This window comes from Mesocricetus auratus, unplaced genomic scaffold, assembly GCF_017639785.1.
Source record: "Mesocricetus auratus isolate SY011 unplaced genomic scaffold, BCM_Maur_2.0 Super-Scaffold_100676, whole genome shotgun sequence".
NCBI classification, from domain to species: domain Eukaryota; kingdom Metazoa; phylum Chordata; class Mammalia; order Rodentia; family Cricetidae; genus Mesocricetus; species Mesocricetus auratus.
Window position 1 is genome coordinate 98,014,286 of NW_024429266.1, and position 19,786 is coordinate 98,034,071.

General features: G+C 53.1%; 1 protein-coding gene across 8 annotated transcripts in view; it reads left to right on the forward strand.

Annotated features, from left to right (window-relative positions):
- LOC101826989 (long-chain-fatty-acid--CoA ligase ACSBG2) overlaps positions 1–18,060 on the forward strand; it is a 37,186-nt gene extending 19,126 nt beyond the window's left edge. For 4 of the 8 annotated variants that reach the window (XM_040739198.1, XM_040739194.1, XM_021233695.2 and 1 more), the window contains 9 exons: positions 3,350–3,499; positions 6,334–6,513; positions 11,531–11,712; positions 12,022–12,255; positions 13,917–14,134; positions 15,079–15,218; positions 15,322–15,568; positions 16,141–16,248; positions 17,755–18,060. In XM_040739198.1, the coding sequence (XP_040595132.1) occupies positions 3,350–3,499; positions 6,334–6,513; positions 11,531–11,712; positions 12,022–12,255; positions 13,917–14,134; positions 15,079–15,218; positions 15,322–15,568; positions 16,141–16,214 (1,425 nt within the window). In that variant the 3' untranslated portion in view covers positions 16,215–16,248; positions 17,755–18,060. The remainder of the gene's footprint in view (positions 1–3,349; positions 3,500–6,333; positions 6,514–11,530; positions 11,713–12,021; positions 12,256–13,916; positions 14,135–15,078; positions 15,219–15,321; positions 15,569–16,140; positions 16,249–17,754) is intronic. The other 4 variants (XM_040739196.1, XM_040739200.1, XM_040739195.1 and 1 more) reach the window with 3 other exon arrangements.
- Positions 18,061–19,786: the final 1,726 nt, after the last annotated feature.

The window sequence follows — 19,786 nt, forward strand, 5'->3', positions numbered from 1 at the left end:
GTGCCGGAGGGGGGGGCTTGAGTCTGGCCGAGATAGTAGGTGGGGCTGCAGAGGTAATGTACACAGCAAGCAGGCAGGGACTCTGTGAGGAATTGTGCAAGGTGGGGCCTGACAGGAGTGGACGAGGCCTCTCTAGGGAAGGAAGTGGACAAGCCCACACAAGTGGGTGGGTGGGGCCCCATGAGGAAAGTGGGCGTGGCAGTGTCATGGGTGATCAGTGCAAGTGTTTGCTATTCTTGTTGCGATCCCTCAGCCCAAAACCAGCAGATGAAGTCAGGAACTCATTATTTTATGCCTGTCAGAAAAATCAAAGTAGTTGGAAAAAAAACCCAAATTGAAAACTAAGTTGATTAAAACATGTTATTTAAAACCTTATTTTCGATGGGCAGTGGTGGTGCACACCTTTAATCCCTGTGCTCAGGAGGCAGAGGCAGAGGCAGGCGGATCTCTGTGAGTTCAAGACCAGCCTGGTCTACAGAGCGAGTTCCAGGACAGCCTCCAAAGCCACAGAGAAACCCTGCTCAAAAAAAAAAAAAAAAAAAAAAAAAACCCTTATTTTCAACTTTCAAGGGGAAAATTTTCATATATGTATTTGCATGCTTTTATCTTTTTGAGACAGGGGCCTATATTCTATATCAAACTTACAGCCTTACAGCTTTTTCTCTTTTTTCTTACAAATCTGACTGTATTTGCTTGTATTAGGAGTGTGAGTATGTGGGTAGGGCATGCGAGAGGTCAGAAAGGTGGCCTCTCTCCACCATGTGGGTCCTGGGATTGAACTCAGGTCGTCAGGCTTGGCTGGGCTGGCTCCTCAGCCCTGCTTCCTAATATTGTAACATCTGTGTGCATCGTGGAATGACTACATGAGACAGTTAACACACACGGCTTCAAATATTTACCTTTTAAAATGCCCATCGGGCTGGAGAGATGGCTCAGCGGTTAAGAGCACTGACTGTTCTTCCAGAGGTCCTGAGTTCAATTCCCAGCAACCACATGGTGGCTCACAACCACCTTGAATGAGCTCTAATGCCCGCTGCTGGCATGCAGGCAGAAGACTGTATACATAATAAATAAATAAAATATTTTTTAAAAATTTAAAAAATGCCTATCACCAGACATGGTAACCACACACACCCAGCACCTGGCAGCCAGAGGCAGGAGGATCTCTGTGAGGTCAAGGCAGGCCGACTTGGCATACACTGAGAGTTCCAGGACAAGTGGTGGCGTGCGCCTTTAATCCCGGCTCTCAGAAGGCAGAGGCAGGTGGATCTCTGAGTTTGAAGCCAGCCTGGTCTACAGAGCTGGTTCCAGCATAGCCAGAGTTACACAGAGAAACCCTGTCTCGAAAATACCAACAAAACAAAATGTATCTTTGAAGCAAGATGGGGACACAGGCCTGCCATCCTAACTACTAGGAAGGTTCAGATAGGAGGATTGTGAGTTTAAGTCTAGCAGAAGCAACAACTAAGGCCCTCTATTAAAATAAAGAGGCTGGGGACTTGGCTCAGAAGTAGAAAGGCTTCCTAGACTCACCAGTGAGGGACTGGGGCGTGGCCAAGGGTGGAGCCCCTTCCTGCAACATCCCAGCGAGGGGCTAGGGGCATGGTAAGGGGTGAAATCACTGCCTAGAATTCTCCAGTGAGGGGCTGGGGCTGTGGTCAGGTGGAGCCCTGCCTAGAATTCCCAGTAAGGGGCTTGGGGGTGTAGCTGTCTGTCTTCTTGTCTGGTATGTGATCAGGGATCTTGGATTCAACTTTTAATGATAATTTTTTTTTTTTTTGGTTTTTCGAGACAGGGTTTCTCTGTATTATTTTGGAGGCTGTCCTGAAACTCCCTCGGTAGACCAGGCTTGGTCTCGAACTCACAGAGATCCGCCTACCTCTGCCTCCCGAGTGCTGGGATTAAAGGCGTGCGCCACGAATGCCCGGCTTAATGATGAGTTTTAAGAGGAAAGAAAAAGCGAAAGTAAGCCTCCTTACTTAGAAGTTTACCTGACCACACTCTTCAGGCTTGGCATTCTTGAACTTGGGGCAGAAGACCCTTGGCAGGGTTAGTCCTGGAGCAGTGGGATGCTGAACCTTGCCTCTGGCCTTTGGCCTCTAGGTGACAGCAGCGTCCTCACCATAGGAACAAGTCAGTACTTTATGCCTGTTCCTCTGAACAGCAGTGCCCCTCAGTGCGACTCTTACAGGGATGGTTCTGTTACACAGCAAGGTATCTATGTACTCTGCAGTGAACGAGAGACCCTATAAGGTTGGAATGGAGATAGAGCTGGATATGTAGCCCAGGCTGGCCTAAAACTTGACATCTTCCTGCCTCAGCCTCCTGTGTGCTGGGACTTAAAGTCTTGCCACCATGACAGGGGTTCAAGCCTACAGTTTAAGATTCAGTTTAAAAGTACACTTTTTTAAGGACCAGTGCCTCGGTCTGCTTAGCTGCCCTGGAAAGATCATCTGAACCTAAAGGATGCCATTGCCTTTAGTCCCAGCAGAGACAGGTGGATCTCTAAGTTAGAGGCCAGCCTGGTCCACAGAGTGAGTTCCAGGACAGCCAGGACTACACAGAGAAACCCTGTCTCGAAAAGCAAAACCATACAACAAAGGCAAACCCCAAATGGCATGAGCAAGGGAGGACGTTTGTCGCCGCTTTGACTGCAGCTCAGAAAGGCTTTATGTCGCCAGTCTCCTGGCTTTTGGTCCCCACCACTGCAGGACCCTGTAGTCCCGTCTGTGCTGTCGGCAAATCCCTCCCCCTTCACAAAGTCTGTCCAGTCAGCCCTGGATTGATGAGAAGATACTCTGGCTTCATGCAATCAGGGGTGACTTCTGGTGGGGGAACCTTGACAATGTGAGCTCAGGAACGCCTAGGATGGGAACTCCTCCAGGGGGTCACCTGCTCCTGGGGGTGGGGCCAGTGAGAGGGCTCAGCAGGTGAAGGGCTTGATCCTGGGAACTCACGTGGTGCAGAGGGACTGCCTTCTATAGGTGCACCGAGGCATCTGTTCTCCTAGACAGGCACCCCAATAAGTAATTAAATGTAAAAATCTCTCGTTTAAGCTACTTGAGGGTCAGTCTTGTTATTTACAGCCCATGCTGTCCTTTGGGATAGCATGCATACCAGGAGACTGACAGATGCTTGTCCAAGGCCACAGCACAGCCAACCAGTCAGTGACTTCTTGGAACAGCCCAAATTGAGGGGCTGGCATTCCTGCGCTGCAGATGAGGCCTGTCGCCCTGGGCATTTTTGAGAGCTCTCCCAGCCCTTGACCTTTCCTCCGTGTCAGCTGGGGTTAGCCGGTGTGGCGGGTTCTGAGCCTGAGCCAGCGAGTTCCCCACCTTCCCGTCCGCAGTGGCATGACTTCATGGAGCTGGGTAGCGACATCACCAACGTGCAGCTGGACCGCATCATCTTGAGCCAAAAGGCCAACCAGTGTGCAGTCCTCATCTACACCTCGGGCACCACAGGGAACCCCAAAGGGGTGATGCTGAGCCATGACAATGTAAGCCAGGGCCCCCACCCCACAGCCGGCATGCTCGCCCCGGGCCTTCCCTCATGGGCAACTGGACAGTTGGTAGAACTGGAGGTTTGGATGTAGACATGGGTCCAAAGCCAGGCTGGTGACCTTAGGCAAGAAAACTGATGGTGCCATGCCTCAGTTTCCCTGTCTGTGAAATGGGAGTTGGTGTCACAGTTTCTATCTGGTAGGTGGTTTGTTTTTTTTTTAATTCACGTGTGTATCTCTGGGAGTGTGTCTCTGTTCTGTGTGTCTGAGTATGAGACTGTGGGGGCTGGGGACTGGAACCTGACCTCAGCTGTGGTCTCTCATGAGTGTCCATCTTGGATACTTTGAGGCAGGGTCTGTCAGTGGTCAGGCCGGGCAGGATGGACGTGGCCCCTCCTGCCCGCCTCTCTGAGTACCACCACGTTGGCCTGGGTCTTCATGCAGGCAGACAGGCAGGCACTTCACCCACCAACACATTTCCCTGGCCTGATTGGTTTATTTTATTTTGTTTTTATTTTTTGAGATAGGTTGTCATGTAGCCCAGGCTGGCCTCAAACTTGCTGTCTAGCTGAGGCTGCCCTTGAACTCCTGATCCTTCTGCCTCCATCTCCCGAGTGCGGGGATGATGACATGCTTGTGAGAACGCTTGTGTGTGAGCGTCTGTGGACGCCAGCGCTTGTCACTGGTGTCTTCCTCAATGGCTCTCCGCCCCACACATTGAGTCAGGCCTCCCATAGGGACCTAGGAACAGAGGTTCAGGTCGTTCTGGGGACCTTTGTCTCCATCTTCCACTTGACAGAGACCACAGGTGATGCATGTGCACTGAGCTGCTGGTTTTATGTTAACCTGACAGGCTCAGAGCATCTAAGAGGAGGGAGCGTCTGTAAGACCAAGCAAGCCCGTGGGCCATTATCTTACTCAGTGATCTCTATCCCTGTGGGGCCACCAACCAGCTCCCAAATCACAACACGGAGACTTAATATTAGTTATGAATGGTGGGCCCTAGCTCAGGCCTTTTCTGGCTCGCTCTTTTAAATTAACCTGTGTCCCTTTATCGACCTTTGCCTCAGGGCTTCTTACCTTCTTTCTGTCTTACTCTGCATCTGCTGGATGGGGGCTCCCTCATTGTCTCATGCTCCTTCTCTTCGTTCTTCCTGTTCTCCAGCCTAGATCTCTCCTCCTGTTTGTTCTCTCTGCCTGCCAGCCCCACCTATCCTTTCTCTGCCTGGCTATTGGCCATTCAGCTCTTTATTAGACCAATCAGGTGCCTTAGGCAGGCGAGGCGGAACATGCAACATATCTTTACATAATAAAACACACATCCTTACATTGTTAAATAAATGCAGCATAAACAAAGGTAACCCACCTCTACACAGTTAAAGTCATACTCTGCAGCATAAACAACTGTAACACATCTTTGCCCGGTTCAAATGATATTCCAAAACAGTGATCAATGAGGAGGGACCACCATTGTGAGTAGTGCCATCCCTGAGCTGGTGGTCCTGGGATGAGCTGGCTCAGCGAGCCATGGGGAGCAAGCCAGTCAGCAGCACCTCCACGGCCTCTGCATCAGCTCCTGCCTCCAGGCTCCTGAGCTGTGTGAGCTCCCTCCCTGACTTCCTCCAAAGAAACCCTTTCCTCCCCACATTGCCTTGGTCATGGTCTTCATCCCAGCACTGGTGACCCTGACTAGGACAGCACTCATGTGGTGTCTGGGTTCTGGAGATCTGAACTCCAGTCTCTACTCTGTGTGAAAAGAGCTTAGTATGGCCATCCCCAGGCCCTGCAGGTTGATATTCCAGATTGACCGTCACAAAGCAACACCCCCAGCTTCCTCCTCCTGCTTGCTGGGGTGGTTCTACACACCTGGGGTTCTGTTTGTATGCATTGCACCGTGTCTTCCCAAGTCACTCTCCACCTTCTTTTGGGGACAGGGCCTCTCTCTGAACCTGCTGCTCACCGGTTGCCAGGCTGCCCAGCCACCTTCTGTCCCCACTAGCATGATGACAGTAGTGTGTCGCAGGTGGGAAAGACTGGGCAGCAGTCTGGGAGTGGCCTTAGTGCAGTGCTCTCCATACGTGCATGGGATCCTGAGTTCAATCTGCAGCACCCATTTAAAAATCCCGGCCAGGTGGGAATCCTTTGAAATCCCAGTGAGGTGGGGTGGGGGGACAGGAAGATCCTGTTAACTGACCAGGCAGCCTACTCAAACTGTCCAGCCCCAGATCTGGCAAGAGACCCTGAATCAAAACACAAGGCAAGAGGGGGCTGGAGAGATGGTGCAGTGGTTAGGGGTGGAGTTTGGATCCCAGTACCCACATAGCCATCTGGGCATCAGATGACCCTGTCACTCCAGCTGTGCGTGTGGCAGGCACACCGGAGTTTCCAGCTTGCCGCTGCTTTTCTAGCCTGGCTACAAAGCATGAGCACCCGGTTCAAGAAGAGAGCTTGCCCCAAAGGGGGTGCACACACACTACAGGGAAGTACACATCCTAAGAAAATGTGTGTGTGTGTGTGTGTGTGTGTGTGTGAGAGAGAGAGAGAGAGAGAGAGAGAGAGAGACGGACAGACAGACAGCAGGTGTCTGTGGGTGCCCTCAGAGGTGATCCCCTGGAGCTGGAGCATCTGGGCCACCATGGGGCTGAGAGGGCTGAGAGGGCCCTCCCTCTGCAGAGCAGCGATCCCCTGAGCCACCCTCCAGCCCCAGTAGGTAAAATCTCAAAGAAATGAGGTGGGGGCGTGAGGAAGAAAACTGACCTCTGTCTCAGGCCCCTCACGCACGCACATGTACTCAGGTAGGCGCCACAGCTCCGGTCACTCTTGTTTTCTAGATCACGTGGACCGCAGGGGCCATGAGCCGGGAGCTGGAGCTGAGCCACCACATCTTGGGGCAGCAGAACACGATAGTCAGCTACCTGCCCCTCAGCCACATCTCGGCCCAGATGCTGGACATCTGGGTCCCCATCAAGGTCGGGGGGCTCACTTTCTTCGCCCAACCGGATGCACTCAGGGTAAGGCTGGGCGAGGGCCCCACCAAGCGTCAGTGGCCTTCAGGGGGTGTAGACACCATCCGTCCCCTGGACTGGCCGGAAGTCCAAGACTCTTCCTCCGTCTTCATTTCCTGTCCCGTTCCACAGCATTGAAAACAGTTGAGTAAATTCTCTCAGTTTCATCTTGATGTGCAGACTGCACCCTTCATGAGTTCAGTAGAGACCTGAGTGGCATTGGAAGTGTGTATTGTCTTCATTTATTTATGTATTGGGGCATGCACTGTGGTGGGCACATGCTGATCAGAGGACATTTTAGGATCCGTGGTCCGTCCTCGCTTCCACCTGTGATTCTGGGGACAAACTCAGGTCGTCAGGCTTGGTGGCGAGTGCCTTTACCTACTCAGCCATCTTGTTCATTTCCCCCTTTAAAAAAAACACTGTGTGCACACACAGGCTCGTGTGAGTTCCCATTCTGGCCTGAGACGCACCAGCTGCTCCTGCAGAGGACCAGGGTTCAATTCCCAGCACCCAATGGCAGCTCACACCACCTGTAACTCCAGTTCCAGGGGGTCCAGTGCCTTCCACGGGGCCAGGTGTGTACATGGGGCACATACACACATACAGGCAAAACCCTCACACACACAAAATAAATCTAAAACTTAAGTGAGGCTTAGTGCAGATACTGAGCTGATTTCTTTTTATCCAATTCTAGTGTTTTGGAGTATATAATGTTACTGTTTCTTGATTCACAATCTATTGTTTTCCTGTGTGTTAGAGGAGGATTCGGCGCCTCCACTGTCTCCGCCCTCTTCCCCTTCTCCGTCTTCTCTGGTGACTGCACCAGAGGGCTGACTGCCGGGGCCCGGCCCTGTCCGCCAGGACTTGGTTTTTCTCTGAGTTATCAGTAGCCTTTGTTTTCCAGTCAGGTGACCTTTTTGCCTGTCAGATTTCTTCCTGTCAGTGTTCTGCCGTAAACGGGGCTGCTGATCATTTCGTTTGTCCTAGGGTGGGATAACTGGATGGAAGGGAGGCCAGCAGGGGGCAGCAGAGAGCACTGAGCTGAGAAGGTTGAGGGGTGCAGATGGACTCCTGGGGAGCTCTGAGAGTGCCTCGGGCCACAGACCCTGCACAAGGGCCTGGGGCCTTGGTGTCCACGTGCAAGGTGGACACTGGCCACAAGCTCAGCACTTCTGTGTGCCTGCCAAGCCCAGAGGCTCGGTATTGCGGTTCTATGGGAAAGAAGATGCTGTGGCCCAGGAGGGACCAGGGTCAGACGGGAGCAGTGCCCTGAGCACGCTGCTCCTCAGGCCCTTCTTGGCTTCCAGCTTGGGCCCTGTTTTCTGGGGTCTTTGCTGTCTTTTTTTTTTTTTTTTTTTTTGTCACCATGCCCTTCCTTTATAAAGCTGGAGGTGACCCTTTGGTGGTTTTTTTTTTTTTTAAGAATAGCTATGGATAAGCCGGGCGTTGGTGGCGCACGCCTTTAATCCCAGCACTGGGGAGGCAGAGGCAGGCGGATCTCTGTGAGTTCGAGACCAGCCTGGACTACCAAGCGAGTTCCAGGACAGCCTCCAAAGCCACAGAGAAACCCTGTCTCGAAAAACCATAAAAAAAAAAAAAAAAAGAGTAGCTATGGAAAAGGGATGCCCGTTTCCTTCATGTACAGACTTTGCAAACTTCACCAAACCACATGGGAAGTCCGAGTCCCCATCATTTCTAGCTGCTAGGCGCACTGGGCTAGCGGCTCAAACTGGGCTGTCACGTGGCGAACGTGGGGGTGTCACGAGGACTGGGTTGTCATTTGAGGAGACTGCTTTTCCTGCCTTTCCCAGCTTCTAGAAGGAATGCTGCCTGTATTCCTAGGCTTGTGGCCTCTTCCTCCATCTTCTAAAACATATTATTGTGTATGTGCTTGTGAGTGTTAACTGCATGCATGTATGTACCCCACTGCGTCCTGGGTCCCCTGGAGCTGAAGTCCCAGGCAGTTAAGAGTCTCCATGTGGGTGCTGGGAACCACACCTGTGTGCCCTACAGGAGCATCAAGAGCTCTAACCAGTGAGCCGGCCTCCAACCCCCTCTTCTGTCTCTATAACCAGTAGCTCAGTATCTGCAGTCTCACCCCTAACACAAAGCATATAAATACAAACATCAATGGATATATACACATGTGTGTGAACACAGAAAAATACACAGGAACACAGTTCACACATTCAAACAGACACCGTAAACACAGTCACATACATAGACACATATATATGTAAATACACTGTCTCAGGTAAGATTTCCATATAAAATACTGTGAGTTGAGGGCCCGGTGTTGGTGGCACACATCTTTAATCCCAGCACTCAGGAGGCAATGGCAGGCCAGTCTCTTGTGAGTTCAAGGCCAACCTGTTCTACAGAGCAAGTTCCAGGACAGACTCCAAAGCCACAGACAAACCCTGTCTTGAAAAAAAAAAACAAAAAACAAAACAAAACAGAAACAAACAAAACAATTGTTGGGAGGAAAGGGTTTCTGTGGCTTATACTTCCACATTGTAGTCTATCACTGAAGGAAGTCAGGCCAGGAACTCACACAGGGCAGGGTCCTGGAGGCAGGAGCTGATACAGAGGCCAGGGAGGAGCTGCTCACTGGCCTGCTCCTCATGGCTTGCTCAGTCTGATTTCTTATAGAAGTCAGGACCAGTAGTCCAGGAATGGCCACACTCACAGTGGGCTGGGCCCTCCCCCATTGATCACTTAAGGAAATGCCCCAGAGGCCAATCTGGTGGGGATGTTTTCTAAACTGGGAGTCCTCTTCCCAAAAGACTCTAGTTTGTGTTAAGTTGGCCAAACACTGGCCAAAAATGCAAACAGACATAAGCATAGACATGCAAACATACAAATAAAGACAGAAATGTACACTTACACACACAGTGGCAAACACATAAATGTAAGCATAGAACACTAACTTATGAACACATGAACACCTGCAGTCACACAGCATACATGCAGGCCCCAGTCCCCTGCTGGTGTACCTGTCTGCCTCCCATATGGACCCTGGTCGGAACACTGAGCCACCTGACCACCCAGAAAATCTGGCTTCTCAAGAGTCTTAATTTATTGTTACTTTTTGAATTTGTTTTAGAGTTTAAATTTGCAGTAAGCACTGGCGAAAGAAAGTTATCAGGGTCAGGTTAAAAGGGAAATTCAATGGAAACAGAGAACTGTGTAGATTCCACACACAGACTCAGACACAGAGCCACACGCAGACACAGACACATGAGACACAGACACAGAGATACACACAGACTCAGACACAGTTACATGAGACAGACACAGAGCCACACGCAGACACAGACACATGAAACACACAGAGCCACACGCAGACTCAGACACAGACACATGAGACACAGACACAGCCACAGAGCCACACTGACACCGAGCCTGAAGACCTGAGTCTGATCCTCAGTCCCTACAAGATGGAAGAGAGAAACTATTCCTTCCAGTTGTCCTCTGACCTCACCAAGAATGCCGTAAAGAAAGTGAAAGAAAAAGAAGTCATTCGTGGCCAGGGGTAATCCAGATAACCAGGGCTCTGAGGTTTTCAATATGATGGATGCTTTCTGGTGGGACCTGCTCCCTCCTGTAGGCCCCAGGGGCTTTGCATACCACAAATATTAGAGCTGATGCTGCTGGGACAGCTCAGCTGGTAAGACCCCTTGCTGCACAACCATTAGGACCTGATTCAAATCCCCAGCACTAATGTAAGAAGCCGGGCGTGGCTACCTGCATATGCCCATACCCCAATGTTGTGGGGCGGAGCAGGAGGTCTCTGGGAATTGCTTGGCAACCTAGCTTCAGGTGCTGTCGATGGTCCCCGTTCAAAGTGGCCTCAGGTTTTTATCAAGGGTGGGGTCCCCACTTTGCCTTCCAATGCAAGTCATATATTCATTTTTTAAAGTGTCGTCCTCACTCAGTCTCCAGGGTGTGAAGTGAAGTGGCAAGTCACCATCCGCAGTGACATTTCCTTCATTAGGAACGATGCAGGAACATCGGGACATCGTCTCATGGGCTCACTGGCTGCTTGGATTTCATGTCTTTTCTTTCTTTCTTCAGATGTTTGTGACTTTTTTCTTTTTTATTCATTTTTTAATTGAGCTGTATGTTTTCCCCCACTTCCTTTTTCCCTGTTCCGTATTCCTCTCTCGTACACTCACCCCGGTCACAGTCTCCCGTCTGCACCGATATGTCGAGTTTCACTGGGAGGCCTGCTCCCTTGTGAAGGGACATTGAGGACTATTTGGATGTAATTTCTGTCCAAATCCTTTGCATTTAAGGTTTTCTTGGTAAAGCTAAGCATGCTGATTTTCAAGGGCTCTTTATGTATTCAGGTAATGAAGCCTTACATACACCATGATTTGCAAGGGCTGTCTTCTGTTTTTCCCTTCGTGGTCTCTTGGGGTGTGGAGGAAGTTTGGCTTCGATGAGCCTCAGCTTACTGCTTTCCCCCGTGCTCTGCTCCCACAAAGCCTTCCGGTTTCCTCTGTCCGCTTTTACTGCTGACTCTTGGTTTCCAGTTGATTTTCATGTTGTCTGAGAAGTCAGATTGTAAGCCAAGCGTGGCTGCTTGCTTTCGTACACGAACATCGTTTCCTAGATGCAGGGAATTCCTGAGGAGACACGTGCGGAAAACGAATGACCATAAATGTAAAATGTTGTCTGTGGACCAATCTGTGTGCTCTTGCACACGCACACACATACACACACTTGCACACATGCACACACACATGCACACACGCACACACACACATATAGGCACACACACATATAGGCACACACATACATATACATGCACACGTGCACACATGTGCACGCTCATATACTTGCGCATGTGCAAACATGCTTACATGGAGGTGGGGGCGGATGAGCCTGAATCTGATTGGCCGCTGTGAAGCCAGGGTTGTTCTCTATGCCTGATCCAAAGGCTGCCCTGGGGGAAGGGGGAGGGAATGTGGCTCCTGCAGGTGCTGCAGCGCCTCACCCGATCCGTCCCGCACAGGGCACCTTGGTGTACACCCTTCAGGAGGTGAGGCCTACTGTTTTCTTGGGGGTGCCTCGTGTCTGGGAAAAGATGCAGGAGAACATCAAGGAAAATGTATCCAAGTCCTCCAGTCTGAGGAAGAAGGCCTTCGCATGGGCAAAGATGCTTGGCTTGAAGGTCAACACCAAGCGGATGCTGGGGTAGGCACAGTGTCCCTAGTGTGTGAGGGAGCACGGGGAGGCACAGTGTCCCTAGTGTGTGTGAGGGAGCATGGGGAGGCACAGTGTCCCTAGTGTGTGTGAGGGAGCACGGGGAGGCACAGTGTCCCTAGTGTGTGTGAGGGAGCACGGGGAGGCACAGTGTCCCTAGTGTGTGAGGGAGCACGGGGAGGCACAGTGTCCCTAGTGTGTGTGAGGGAGCACGGGGAGGCACAGTGTCCCTGGTGGCTGTGAGGAGCACCGGAGGCTCTGGCATCTGAAGCCGGGTCTCTTTGACGATGGCGTTCCCAGGAAGCAAGACATCCCCATGAACTACCGCATGGCCAAGGCGCTTGTGTTCACGAAGGTCAGGACCTCCCTGGGGCTGGACAATTGCCACTCCTTCTTCAGTGGGGCTGCGCCCCTCTCCCAGGATGTTGCGGAGTTCTTCCTCAGTCTGGACATCCCCATTGGCGAGATGTACGGGATGAGCGAGAGCTCTGGACCCCACTCAGTCTCCAACAAGAACTGCTACAAGGTTTTGAGGTACCAGTTTGCTGGGCCCCAGGGCCCCCAGGGTCACGGCATGAAGCATGAAGGGGTGGCGACTGCTGGCTAAGGCACATCCTGAGCCTGAGGTCCCATTCTCCAGCCTCCCAGCCCAGGGCCTCTGGGAGGGGCACTTGTTCTAGAACCATCTATCATATTGTGAGACTTTTCCTAGGGAGACCTGAAAGAATGTGTATTTACCCCAGGCAGCGCATCAAAAACGCCAAAGAAACTCTTCCTCTCCAGTGTACGTTGACACGCTTATGGGGGAGATTTATAGACTGTGGGTCAGAGGTCACTGACAGGAGTGTGTGTAGACTCAAAGGGAGCACATGGCCTACAAATGCATGGCAGCCTGGGCCACCCCTCAGAAGAGCCACATCCAAAGGCCCTGCACATTTGACAGGCCGCTCCAAGTGTCTTCCCTGAACTGTTACTGTTCAGAGAACCTGGGGCTGGGCTCTGAGGCGTTATAAGTTTCAGGAACTTCTCGAGACTTGTGAGTTTCCATTACTTCCTGCATTTTAAGAAGCCTCTTTCCGCCGGGCGTTGGTGGCGCACGCCTTTAATCCCAGCACTCAGGAGGCAGAGGCAAGCGGATCTCTGTGAGTTTGAGGCCAGCCTGGTCTACAAAACTACACAGAGAAACCTGGTCTTGAAAAACCAAAAATAAATACATAAATAAAATAAAAGAAGCCTCCTTCCAGACGGCGGTGCTCCAGTCCTGAGGAAGAGACTGCTGCCTGATACACAGTTTCCCTCCCAGTGTCCTGTGACCTCAGGACCCCGTTGTCCTCCAGCTCAGGCCTCTCTGTTGTTCTTCTGTGGCTTCTGCGCAGCTCAGCTCACCAGGTCACAGGGTCGAGCCACAGTGGCCCTAACACCTGCACACCCAGGGGCGCCTCTACTGTGGAGGCTGACCTCTCCCAGAATCCCGCCACCAAAGTGTGTGCCCGGATTTCCGCTTTTGCGTGAGGTTTGTCAGTACACAGCCTGCAGCTGAGGGACCAAATAACAATAGCGATAGAAGCAACGGTGGAGGAGGAGGAGGAGGAGGAGGAGGAGGAGGAGGAGGAGGAGGAGGAGGAACAGCTGGAGGCCGGCGGTGTCCTTGGACTGCAGACACTCCCTCGGGTGCACCTCAGTCCTCCCATGACCACGTCCCGCCATATTACAGGACACTGCCGTGGCCTCATATGTCCACTCCCTGCACTAGGATGGCAGTGAGCATGTGGCCCCGTTAGTGCACACAGAGCGTTTCTACAAGCCAGTGGGTGCAAAATCTGCCCGTTTCCCTTCCGTGCCTCTTCTCGTGAGGCTGAAAGCAGCCCCCCCCCCAACATTCCCTCTCTGATGCCAACGTTCTGGCCGTCACGTGACTGTTGCCCCCACGGCTCTCTGGGGAAAGTGGCTCATTGCCATCCTAGGGTCCTTAGGGGTTTCTTTGCTTCACACAAGCGGATGTAGAAACAACCCCCGGTCCTGTGGGGCTTCCAGATGCTCTGAATGTGGAGACGGATGCCCACTGAGTCTCAGGGGCCTGAGTTCAGCGGGGACAGCCGAGGAACATCAGAGCTCTGGGCGGCTGGCACAGGAGGACCCCGGGGCTCACGCCACCCTGTCTCTGACGGCGCTTTTCCCAATCACGTCCCCCGCAGCTGTGGCAGGATCTTGAATGGATGCCAGAACATGCTATACCAGCAGAACAAGGACGGCGTGGGTGAGGTATGCATGTGGGGCCGGCACGTCTTCATGGGCTACCTGGACATGGAGGATGCTACCCTGGAAGTTCTCGACGACGATGGCTGGCTGCACTCTGGGGACTTGGGCCGTATGGACAGCCAAGATTTCCTTTACATCACCGGCCGAATCAAAGGTGCCAGGCGCATTTAAGGCAAAGACTACCGGGCGTATTAGGGGAACCGGCAGGAATTTGGGGGTGTCCAGGCTGCCAGGGGTACATGCGGTGGTATGGGGGGTGTTAGGATGCCAGGTACTAGGGGCACGAGAGAAAGCAGCATTCCCGGGTCACCAGGATCCTGCCCTGTCCTACTGGGAGCAGGTTGCTCTAGACCTGGCACCTGTGCCTCTGCAGTGAGACCGCCTCTGATAGAGTCAGTCAGGAGAGGCCAGGAAGTGTCAGGGAGGCTCCAGAGAGAGTGTGGGGCAACCCTGTCATCATAGCCCTCGGGAGGCTGAGAGAGAACCCAGCCTGGCTACACGGTGATGGTCAAAACATCCTTACAAAAAACTGCAATGAGCTCTGCCCCCATGATGAACACCACAATCAGAAACTGCTTAAGGAGGGAAGGGTTTCCTCAGTTCACAATTCAGACCATGCTCCATCCTCCATGCTCCATCCTCCATGCTCCATCCTCCATGCTCCATGCTCCATCCTCCCAGGAGTCAGGACAGGAACCCAGAGGCAGGAGCTGGTGCAGAGGCCATGGAGGAGCTGCTCACTGGCTTGAGCCCCAAGGCTTGCTCAGCTGCTTTCTTCTAGAGCCCAGGACCAGCAGCCCAGGGATGGCCACACCCACCATGGGCTGGGCCCTCCCTCATTGATCACTATTTGAGAAAATGCCCACCAATCAGGAAGAGACCTATTCTGGTTCAGGTCCATCTTCCCAGGAGACCCTGGCTTGACAAGTTGACGAAAACAAACAGGACAGATTCTGCCCATGTGGGGTCCTGAGGACTTAGATGTTGGGAGGGAAGCAGGAGTGGAGGGGACTTGCAGCGCCCGAAAGGAAGCTGCAGTAACCTCTGCTCTGGTCCCAGGTGGGTGGGGCCCTGTACCAAGCTGGGCTCTCATTCCAGAGATCCTGATCACTGCTGGTGGTGAAAATGTGTCCCCTACCCCCATCGAGACCCTGGTGAAGGAGAAGATCCCCATCGTCAGCAACGCCGTGTTGGTGGGTGACAAGGCCAGGTTCCTGAGCATGCTGCTGACACTGAAGGTGATCCAGAGCCGCCCCGCCCGGCTGCCGGCCCTGCCTTTCGGTCTGGGGTGGGGTGGGGATGGCTGGGGGGCATGCATGGTGACAAGTTGTCCTGGGGCAGTGTGAGACAGACCAGATGAGTGGAGAGCCCCTGGACAAGCTGAGCTCGGAAGCCATCAACTTCTGCCAGGCGCTGGGCAGCACGGCAACCACGGTGTCAGCCGTGGTGAAGCTTCGGGACCCGCTGATCTACACAGCCATCCAGTGTGGCATAGACATCGTGAATCAGGAAGCGCAATCTGACGCGCAGAGAGTTCGGAAGTGGACTGTCTTAGAGAAAGACTTTTCCATCCAAGGTGGAGAGCTGGGTGAGTAGCCCAGCCTGGACCTCTGGAGGCTGACTCTGGGCCATACCCTTCTCTGTGGACTAGGTCTGTGGGACAAGCAGGGACATGGGACATTGCAGCCTTTACCAACTGCATCAAGCTCCCGACACGCCTCCACGTGCTGCCTCTTCCCTAGGACAGACACATTTGTGCTCTGGAACTAACATCAGACTCCTCACTGGGCTGGAGAGGTTGCTCAATGGTTAGAGCGCTTTCTCCCTCTCCCAACTCAGGACAGAATTCAGATCCCAGCTAAGTTGGGAAGCTCACAGCCATCTGTAACTCCATCTGCAGGCCTCTTCACACAACGCACTCCAATGCATACATACGCCCATGCACACACATGCCCCACAAGTAGACACATCATTAAATCTTGAAGAAAAGAAAACATTATGGGCAGAGCCCTCACTACATGAGTCCGTGTGGAGTTGTCATAATCCCTCTCGCCCACAGCAGGAGCAGACACCAGGCCAGCCTGGGACCCTGTCCCTGGTTGCCCTTGATAAGTGTTGCCCTTCCCTCCACAACGCGACTGCCCTCTCCTCTCTCCACAGGGCCGACGTCAAAACTCCGGAGACGTATCATAACCCAGAAATACAGAACCCAAATCGATTCCATGTACCTGTGACCTCTGTGGCAGGAGCCTCCTCGATGTCCTCGTGGTGAGACTGGAAGGCCTGGCTTTGCCGGGCTGGGTAGTGGTGGGTGACAGCAGTGTGTCTTGTCCTTCTGTCCTTACGATGCAGTCTTTCCAGCCAGGAGCAGCGCTCCTCACGGGTCCCCACCTGATCGCGGTACAATGTGTATGCCGGTGCTGTGGTCAGTGGGCAATCTTGGGCACCAAGTCCTCCAGCCTGGATGCCCCCCCCCTCTGGGCTCTCCTGGCTCCACTCCATCCCCCATCTCAGGGAGCACTGCTGGGCCGAAAGGTCTGAACTCAGGGCCTCGCATCCATGTGGTGCCCACTGAGCCATCTCCTTCGGTCCCTCCTTTCCATGGCTTCTGCTCAGAGGTCTGGGCTGTAGAAATTCTGACTCACCACACCTGCTATCCACTCTCCTCTCCATCCTCGGGAGCACGTGGAGGAGGGGGAGCTGAGCACAGGCATGTCACTCTCAGTCAGCCGTCACCCTGCCTGTGAAACTGGTGTCTCTAGCCTGCCCACCTGTGTGGCCTGAGGAGCAGGCCTCCCAGGAAGGGACACCACAGCTGGCCCCCAGCCCCATGCATGGCAGGGCTGTGTGCATGACTGTATTTTGAGATAGGCTCTCTCACTGGCCTGGAATTTTCCAAGTAGGCTAGGCTAATCAGAGAGCCAATGTGCTGGGATGTAAGTGGGCACCACAGGTAGCTAGATCCTCTGCTTACCCTTCCCTCCCGCCCCTCCCCCTCCTCCCAGCTCCCTCCTTTCTGTACACAGTGGCTGGGATTTGAACTCAGGCCCTCAGGTTTGTTGAGCCAGCATTGTACCCTCCGAGTCACCTCATCTCCTCAGCCCGTTCACCTTTTCTCAGGACTCTGCTCAGATGCAGTAGAACTCACCCCATGCGCTGCATTTCAGTGCCCGAACAGCCCCAGTTTCCAAATGAGCCCGGCACGAGGCGTGGGGCTCAGGCTTCACGGTTGGCCCACAGCTCGCTTCCGTTCTCTCAGTCCGACCACAGCACCTCCAGGCAGCACAGGGTGCAGCTCTAGCTGTGTGGTGGACTTGTGCCCGCCAGAGAACCAGGGCTGCACAGCCCAGCACTGGACACGGGCGGCCTGTCCCCACCCACACGCAGGCCCGAGTCTCCTCACTTTCCAAGTTCAGCCAACAAGTCTAACTGATGTCAGTACTGGTAAAAGTGAGAGAGACACGCGGGAGTCAGGTGCCCTGCTCCTTCTCTGAGACTGAACTAGGCTGCTGGCCCCCACGGCTGGGCACAGGCAGGAGCGGCCACTCCCAGTCCTCCATGTGGGCTCTGGGGGTTCGAACGAACTTAGGTCCTGATGCCTGCGTCGTATTCTTACCCACTGAACCCAACACTAAATTTTAACTGCATGCGTGGTCACGGTGTCCCTGTAACTCGCAGGGACTCCTGGTTGATGTATACTCCCTCCAAGGCATTCACTGTCCTACCAGGAACCTCACAGACTAACCCAGGTCCCTGCTCTCCAACTTCCCACAGGTAGACCTCATCTCAGTGGTTGACTCCTCCGCCCAGGGAGACCCCTCCCAAGCAGAAGAAGCTAGACCACCCGCTGCTGTTGGTCTGGCCTCAGTTTCCACAGCAGGAGGCCCAGGACAGAGACACTGGAACTGACAGACTTTCCGGCCTTGAGAGGAGTGGCAGTGTGGCCAGGCTGCAGCAGAGTCCTCCCCCCTAGGACTTTGCATTAGAAAGAAAATGCTTCAGAGGGGTGAAGAACTGGACCCCAAAACACCTTCCCGGGAGCAACTTGGAAACTTCTCAAACAAGTTGTAGTCAGGCACAGCACAGCCTTGGGGCCTCATTCTTTCCAGGTGCAAATACCACCGCCCCCCCACCCCCCGCCGCAGCCATGATGGTGAGAGCTGGGTGCTGAACACAGCTGTGGGTTCAAATATTCTGATGGCCATGTGCGTGCGCCCATCCCCCTGAGAACTGACATAGTGGTTGCCTTGACTCCTTGTGTGGTGATTGGAGAGAGAGAGAGAGAGAGACAGACAGACAGACAGACAGACAGAGAGAGACAGAGAGGGGAGAGAGAGGAGAGAAAGAGAGTATGTGTGTGTGTGAATGTGTATGGTGTATGTGTGTGTGAGTGTGTGTGTGTCTGTGTGTGTGAGTGTGTGTGTATGGTGTGTGTGAGTATGTGTGTATGGTGTGTGTGTCTGTGTCTGTGTGAGTGTCTGTGTATGTGTGTGTGTGTCTGTGTGAGTGTCTGTGTATGTGTCTGTGTATGGTGTGTGTGTGTGTATTGTGTGTGTGTGTGTGTGTGGTATGTGTCTGTGTATGGTGTCTGTGTGTGTGAGTGTGTATGGTGTGTGTGTGAGTGTGTGTGTATGGTGTGTGTGCGTGTGTGTGTATGGTGTGTGTGAGTGTGTGTGTATGGTGTAGGGTGTATGTGTGTGTCTGTGTCTGTGTGAGTGTATGTGTATGTGTGTGTGTGTCTGTGTGAGTGTCTGTGTATGTGTGTGTGTATGGTGTGTGTGTGTATTGTGTGTGTGTGTGGTATGTGTCTGTGTGAGTGTCTGTGTATGTGAGTGTGTATGGTGTGTGTGTGAGTGTGTGTGTGTCTGTGTTAGTGTGTGTGTGTGAGTTTGTGTGTGTGTGTGTGTAGGCCAGAAGTCAGGTGCCTTGTCCTGGGGCTCTCCACTGCAGTGTCTGAGACAGAGTTCCCATTCCCCATTCAACTAGGCGGCCGGCCACCAAGCCCGAGTATACCCCCACTGGTTGGATCAGAGACCACATCTCCAGGCCTACCTTTTTACAGGGCTGCCAGGGATTTAAACTCAAGGCCCTCAAAGCACCTCGCTCATGGAGTCATGTTCCTGGCCCCTGCAGGTTTGACTCCTGACACTCCCTCCTCAGGGGTGAGTCTGTGGTAACGAGCTTGAGCGCAGCAGCGTACACAAGACAGACAGATGTTCATCCCTCGACCGTCCAAAACTGCAGGGTACCAGAGCCCATGCACTGTGACAGCCCTCCCTTTCTGTGACAAAATGCCCGAGACAAACAGCTTAGAAAGACAGAGGGGGCTGAGAGAATGGCTGTTGGGAAGTGCAGGATACTAGCATGAGCGTCTGAGCTAGACTCTTTGGAGCCTCCTTAGGGACCCTTGCAGCCCAGCGCTGGGGAAGGTAACAGCAGGCCTAATGGAGACTTAGTGACAGACAGCTCTAAAATACAGTGGCCCTAAGAGGTGGCGCACGCCTTTAATCCCAGCACTTGGGACACAGAGACAGGCGGATCTCTGAATTCAAGGCCAGCCTGGCCTACATAGGGAAACCCTGTCTTGAAAAACCAAAAAAAAAAAAAGAAGGGAAGGAAAGGAGAGGAGAGGAAAAGACAGACAGAAGCCTGCTCTAGATTAACCCTGATGCCACCACTGGGCTCGGGCCCTGGACAATGGGCTTTGAAGGGACAGAAGTCTAGCCACAGTGGCTACTGTCTCAGCCACCGTAGTACTGGGGTCACAGAGATCTGCCATAAGTATGGATTCAGTTAGACTTTTATT